The 7,531-nt window shown below is 36.2% G+C and overlaps 1 protein-coding gene across 1 annotated transcript; it reads left to right on the forward strand.

Moving 5' to 3' along the window:
- Nucleotides 1–450: 450 nt before the first annotated feature.
- On the forward strand, nucleotides 451–5,098 carry LOC123551787 (uncharacterized). The gene is made up of 5 exons (XM_045340983.2): nucleotides 451–816; nucleotides 986–1,212; nucleotides 1,962–2,655; nucleotides 2,903–3,301; nucleotides 4,146–5,098. The coding sequence occupies exons 1-5, from the start codon at nucleotides 580–582 to the stop codon at nucleotides 4,485–4,487; spliced, it is 1,899 nt and encodes a 632-aa protein (XP_045196918.2). The 5' UTR covers nucleotides 451–579; the 3' UTR covers nucleotides 4,488–5,098.
- Nucleotides 5,099–7,531: the final 2,433 nt, after the last annotated feature.

Here is a 7,531-nt window from a genome sequence, read left to right on the forward strand (position 1 = left end):
GTATCAAATTGACGACATACATTTTCTCTGATTATTGAAAAAAATAATTTCTGCTCGAACAGAACTATGGTGGAACATGTTCCTAGAACTTTCGAAGGCTTGAGTAAAGGAAATTCGCCAAAGGTCTATATAGTTCAAAGTAACATCTGTACAAATGCTCAATACATATGCATTAAATTGGTTAAAAAGATAAAGTCATAAATTTAAGCTGAAAACTGTTATTGTATATGTTAAAACCTCCTTTGTGTATTGCATTAAATAAAAAGATTAATACCAAATAAATAATTTTCATATACATTTGAATACTATAAAGTCTTTCAGCAATTAAATTAATTAGCCATTTGTTTCCAAAAGCACGATGAATTATAAAACAATTCATACATCATTTATGTCCAGTAATTATACAGTTTCACAATAAATAAGTATATTATAAGTTGAACGATAACAGTCATATATATATAGTGATAGGACACACAATCATGTTTGGGTATAGATTGTTTCAGTTTTATCAGTTGTTTACTAATAATGTTGGTGATTGTGCACAAATGTTGGTGATTGTACATTATATTAATCCTTAAAATGGTGTATAAATTTATTTTGGTTTTAATGTTGAGCACTAAGTTATCTCACTGCACGTTTTCATTTGGGCCTCCATATCCGGTAACTGGTTCCTGGTTCAAAGACAGATTTTCTCTCGCAGAATGGAATACAACACTGCGCGAATTTTCCAGACAAGGCGGGGACACAGTTTTGCTGCGAGCACCTGCAATGAAGCTTGTTCAGTACGACGATCTTGTTGAAGATCCAAACTTTAAAGTAAGCAATGTATGACTATCACTTAAGTTTTAATTATTTATAGCATCTATCTATTTAACTGTACATCTTGTATCTTCAAAATAAAATCAATTCCAGATACCTTTGTCATTCCGTTAGCTGTTTCGCAAACAAGCGGAAATGTATACCTACGTCACAAATTGTTTTTCAGTGGTGCGGTAGCAATTTCCGGAACAATCCGGTGGATGAGTACCGTGACTGTTACCATGAAGCCGTGAAGAACTTGCAACAATATAACATCACCGTCTCTGCGATTGTGCTGTATCAATATGAAGAGAATTATGATGCGTCTGCCATTATACAATGTCCACAGTACGATAAGAAGATTGTTTCCGACCGAGTATACTACAGGATTGTTCTACCTTTGTCTGAATATAGGTAAATGTCTGCAAAAGTCGTGAATCCGATTGGGTATGATTTTACACGTGAGCTATTCCTTTGTCTGAATATAGTTATGTTTGAGTATTACTTTCGACAAAACATATTAATTGTGCACGTCTTGGACCTTCTGAAAAATACTTTACTGACTTCAAACGTAACAGTTAAGACAATACTGCAGAATTTTTGTACTTACAGCAATATATTCCATATTTTACCTGCGATTAAACTTAACAAAGCAAGTAATAATTGTGGTCTTCAATGATATCTGAAAGAGTTCAAGGATGTCATATGAAATGCAAGTTTTGCTCAACGAAGTACGTTAAGACTTTGTAGAAATTGCCTGACGAATATCTGTTTTCCAGACAACTCTCCTTTTTTGTAGATTTCGAAGGTAGCAAAGACGTTTTTTTATAACAAATGCGCAGGTACATAATTGATTAAAGTACCTGCATAGGTAAATGCCGTTTGAAGTCGTGTATCGAACAAGGTGTATTACAGACTTGTTTTTCCCTTGTCTGGATATAGGTAAATTTCGTCCAGTTATAATGATGCAGAAGTCTTCAATATGACAGTCCGTATGATGGATTTGTCGATACGTTATTTAAATATGCAAATGTCATGTCTGATTACAATTACTGAAGTTGTAATTATTCTTCGAGAATGTTATTTTTTTTTTTTTTTGCATTTATTAAATGTGCTCATATATGTGTTAATTCGTGTCACAGTCATTGTATTGTTATTTACAGTGACCCTTGTGTCCTCAATGGTACAAGTGTGGCATTACTGTTCACCATTTTCTCTGGAATTGATCCGCACGAACTACTACTAACAACCGCATCAGAACAAAACATGTCTGTTTACTTCAGTCTTCCACTGCCGCCTATATGGTACAAAAACAGCCATGTGTCAAATACGTCACATTTGCCAGCATATTACGAATTTGTCCGAAGAGTTCTAGTAGATCATAAAAAGCGATACAGTTTCTCTAATTCCTCCAAAGAAATAGATTTATATAATACAGTTAAGGGATATATGTGGTCTGGTGACATTTTACTCACTGATGTAGGTAAAATAGTGCAACCCAGTAATATTACATATTCAGACCTTTTTAAAAGACTCGCAAAATATATCCATGAAAGTAGCAAACTGTTCGGCATTTCTACATACGTACAATCAAATAAGTTAGAGGGAAGTTTGACACTAGAAGATAATGCTGCTGCATTCACCTCCCTTGTAGTTAAAAGTGACATTGACATCATTTCCGTTAATGATGGCCGCGGTTCTGCTAATGGTGCGTTGTTTTGGGAGACACAAAGGAATTCAAGAATAGCAACGACTGATGCTGGACTCTATGAAATTTTAAATTATTACTATCCCACTGTAATGCATAATCGGATAGTAAAAACATTCGATTACTTCTTCAGCTTCAGTATACACGAGGTAAGTAAAATGCTTGTGTTTAATCTTCTTTAATTTTGATATATTTTCTCTTTGCTACCCTATTGTTTGTTTAAAGGAATCATAATTATCAGTCAATCTTTATAGGTCTATATTTAAGGTAGGTTAGGTAATACAGCCTAGTAGATTTACATTGACTGTAAGTTTTGATAGATAAGTATAATCTAATTACAAAAAAAACGTATTTGTTTATAATGACTACAATAGCCTTTTTCTGTTCACTTTGAAGATTTTCGAGACGCTAGCAACAAAACGAGACACCCTCAAGAAAACTGGTCATAATGTTGATCTTTGGCTGAATATTGAAGCTTTTGACGCCTTGCATGATGATCCGTGCCTTCAAGTTGACACCACAGGCTCTGCAATGGACCGTTTGGTAAACAGTGTATCAAAAGCACGTATAGATAGGGTTCTAACGCATGCAGGTTCCTCTGTGCAGAAAGCGATAGCTTTCGCCTGGGATCCTGGTTTTACTTGCAGAACAAAGGCACGCCCTACTTCTCTCAGAAACCAGATAGATACAGACGCCGGAAGACCAATTATTTCTCACTGCTCGTTCCACAGTTCCTTCAACCGATCTGTAGTAGTAATTGGATATAATTTGATGGGAGAAACTCAAGGATTTACGGTATGTCTGTCTGTTGAACTTTGCACAAACAATACACGTACGAAATTAAAACGTTTTGCTTTTGTGTACAGTAGGTCCTATCTTTATAAGTTTGTTTAAACAAGTGATGCAAATGCGTTACCGACAAGCTTATAAACACTAAAAAAGAATTGAGTCTAATGTGACTCAATGCATTTACTTCGATTATGCTTGATGGTTACTTGACTTACCAAGTAATCAACTTCATGGTTTGTTTGTTTCATTGTTGTTGAGTTTAAATTCGTACCAACACAGTTCTAGGTCATCTGACCATTGTCCAGCTTTTAGTGTGTGTGTGTGTGTGTGTGTGTGTGCGTGTGCGTGTGCGTGTGAGTGTGCGTGTGTGCGGGGGGGGGGGGGGGTAAGGTCAAGTCAAGTGATGTTTACATACAAGTCAAATATACATACAGGACAACACAAGCTTAGTGAGCTTTTGGTACCAACTCACACATACCGTAAGGTTAGAGAATCAGACTCGTATAAAAAGAATTACATACACAAGACAAATAAGTAAATGAAATGAATGAATTACGACAGACCGCAGGTAAATATCAGTTGCCTCTTCGTGTATTATAACAAGCGCGGGGGTGGGGGCATGCTTAGTATGATCGACCGTCTGTAAGTCAACTGGATAAAGAATTCATTATCAAAGGCGATATCTTGACTTGAACCCACGGCGGTAATTAAGCAGTTCGAAGCCAGCGATCTTAACAACTTATGAAAGCGCCTTTTAGGGTTTGTACACGCAACTTCCGGTAATGATTTAATAAATAACATAAATCATTATAATCATGTAAACTACTTATATATTTATATCTTGTTTTAGATTGACTGGCCTAATGTGAACGGACACAGAGTTGTGAGTCAGGTATATGGATATTATTTTGAATTGGACTGGGGAATACAGCACGATCGAGTTCCTTCCCTTATGTATATACAGATGTATGATCCTTACAATGTCGTTGAGCTTGCGCAGAAAGGATATGTGAGAGTTACAGCTGATGGAGGGTATCACGCATGCGCATTCAAATATGATTTTACGAGAGGGGAGGGTTTCGCTAGCTATGCAAATGACAGACAAACCAAGAAATACTATCGGATAGTGCAGAGCCCAGTAAATAGGATATTTGGACAGGATCTCCCCTTTAATACACGTACTTCGACTTAAAGGCACTGACCTCCGGATTTGGCTAAAAATTAATCTTTCTTTCAAATTAAAGTTTGGTCATATTATGAACATTAGAATATAAATTTTTGTTTCTAAAATATTTTTAAAAATTCCAAATCAAGAAAAAAAGATGACCGCGTCGGGAATCGAACCCCGGACCGCCGCGGCAATAAATACATTTCCCGTCGTCGTACCCAATAGCGTTATAGTTGAAGTAGTAAATAATGACTTCGAAATATAGATATTTATAATCTAGACAGTTTACCTGAAGTAAAAGCGTGCCACACGCTTTTCGATTTTCAACGTAAAAAGTACTAAAAACAGCAAATTCTCATGTGTTCCCGTAACATAAAGTGTGTCAGTAATTAAGTTTTAAAGCCTTCTTAAGAAATATAATAGCATTTATTTCAAGATAATCTAAAAAAAATACTTTTTTTGTTGTCGAACGATCTAGAGGCCAGTCTTTAAGGAATTACCTTACATCTTCTAAAAAATATTATTATTATTATTTTGAAATCATGGACTTTATTGCGGTTATGAACTGAGTTTTGGCCCCAGTCTCAGAAAAAAACACTTGAAAATGGACAGTTTAGGAGACTGTACAATAAACAACGCATCAAATAGTTTAGAACCTTGGACTCATGTCTAGATGGAATCTTTACTATTTTAGTTAATAAACAACAACAGGTAGTTCTGTGCATACTTTATTAAATGCAGAGTTAATATATACATGGATGTAAACAGTAAAGAAAAGGCAATGTTAAATTAATGTGTGTTTGTGATCTCCTTCACAATAAATAGTTCCTTAGATAGAAAAGAATGCATTCAAGCAAAATAGTAGTAGATACAGGTTTTGTTTCGTCTGTACATGAGAGGAAATGATATGTGCAACATATCACGCCAACCGGCTTTAGCGAAATTATTTTATCGGAAGTGTTCACTGATATGCCGCTTACTGCAGTACCTAATTATTTCATTTACAATCGTGATCTTATGTTATATACAGGTAAAACATATTTATATCCATATCTAGAAGCAGTGCAATTCTATACCCTATACATAAAAAGTACCGCCATTGTGTTATTACAACCCTTTACAGTATTGACAATAGGCGGGAAACTAATCAGGTGAGGCGTAACTGGTTCTCTTATAACGTGGCGCTTACTAGTCAAGTAGATCAGGTGGAGGTGGGGCCGGTTGTGGTGGGGGTCTTGGATTAGGCGCATCACCTTGTGGAATAGTTCCTTTTACCGTCTGGAGTCTTCGCGGGCCAAATCCAAGATATGTTATATCGTCGTAATATGTACAGTCCCTTGGTGCTTCCACATGATACACCAAGCCCATGTTGCATCTAAGTGCACCATTTATTTCATGATCTAACTGACACTTATCAAAGTTGTGCATCATAAACTCATTCTTCGTCAGGAGAAATCCATAGCAACACCCGAAATCATCATTCAGCATATGTGCGTTGAGATGGCAACCATCGACAACATGAGATATCAGTTCAATAGAAATTCTATGCCCTGCATTGATCAGTGTGATTAAATATTTTTCCCATGCGTGCATGTCATCATACCATGTATTTTGTTCTTTGTCACATCTTCTGAATTTAATTCTTCTGTAAGCTTCTTTAACATCGTTCAACTTTGGTATCGGGACTTTTGCTTCAACTGACCTTTGCGATCGGAGAGCTTTGCATGGCGTTTGGCAAGAAACCAGGTCGTAAAACAAAACACCAAAACAACATTTCAGCTTTTCATTTAAATCATGATTTGCATCACATTGCTCAAAGTTTTCATTTTCTGGATTTTTGACCGGCTTTTCGTCATGATATACTCTACCGGTCTGAAGGTGTCCTGGTTTAACATTTTTCTTCGCAGAGTCATGCGAAGTAAATTCACTTCCGGTTAGGATAAAGCCATAGCAGCAACAATAGTTTTCGTCGATTGTATGAGCCTTTATGTCACATCCGTCTACAACATGTGCTATTATGTGCCGTGGTATACTATGGCCAGCATTGATAAGTTTGATTAAATATCTCTCTGAAATTGAAATGTATCTTGATATATCGGCTCCAAACATGCGATAGTACGGCCACCTCTCTACAATCATTTCATATACTTTCTGAACTTCTTCTCTGTCTGCGACCATGCCTTTTGGATTCCAAGTACCAAATGGGTTAGACAGACTGTCTACGAGGTAAAACACCTTTCCTTGGTAACATACAAGGTCGGCATTCAGCTGATGAAACGAATTGCACTGACCAAAGTCATGTAGCAGGACATCTTTCTTGGTTAGAACATAGCCACAGCAACACCCATAGTGTTTATTTAACATATGTGGTGTTGTGTTGCAGAATTTACCAACCACGTGTGATACAATATCAGTCGATATTTGGTGTCCTTCAACAATAAGTTTGACTAAATACGTTTCCTTGGCAGAAGTGTATAAATGAGACGCTCTATCTACATCCATATTTCGTTCCTGTTTAATCTCGTCAAAAACCCTTTGGAGAGGATCTGTTTCAACAACCTTTTTACCAATTAACAACTTGAAGTTTGGTTTACTCCAACTTTTAAGCTTGCGTGAATTTTTGTCAGACACTTGAGCATTGATTTTCTCCGTTTGAACATTTTGTCTGGTACATGTATCTTTGACTTGATCAGACTCATGATCTGCGTCTGCATTTTGATTTGACTCCTTTGATTTCACCGGTTTATTTCCCATTATATTAACAATTCACAGATGAAAATTTACTACTTTAGACAGATAAACATGTTCAAAAGATTTTCCGTAAAGCAGTTTTAATAAATTATTTCCACAAACAGCATCACACATTTAAAATGTCCTTTCTGAAAGACGTTTTAGAGCCCTTCTGTAACTTACTCCTAAGTCACGTTTTATACAAACACACCAATTTACATAAATACAGCTTATCGCGGTCACAGTCACCGAACACGCTATATTTTTCGCTACTCTTTCCAATTTAAACGGGATACAAGGTTATCAATACATAAAAATCATCAAAGTTTCAAGGTCAA

Source organism: Mercenaria mercenaria, chromosome 4 (genome assembly GCF_021730395.1).
Source record: "Mercenaria mercenaria strain notata chromosome 4, MADL_Memer_1, whole genome shotgun sequence".
In the NCBI taxonomy this organism is placed as follows: Eukaryota; Metazoa; Mollusca; class Bivalvia; order Venerida; family Veneridae; genus Mercenaria; species Mercenaria mercenaria.

Coding starts and splice junctions, on each gene's coding strand:
- LOC123551787 (XM_045340983.2), top strand. CDS start 580: ATGGTGTATAAATTTATTTTGGTTTTAATGTTGAGCACTAAGTTATCT. Junction 817..985: donor TTGAAGATCCAAACTTTAAA/GTAAGCAATGTA, acceptor ATTGTTTTTCAG/TGGTGCGGTAGCAATTTCCG. Junction 1,213..1,961: donor CTACCTTTGTCTGAATATAG/GTAAATGTCTGC, acceptor TGTTATTTACAG/TGACCCTTGTGTCCTCAATG.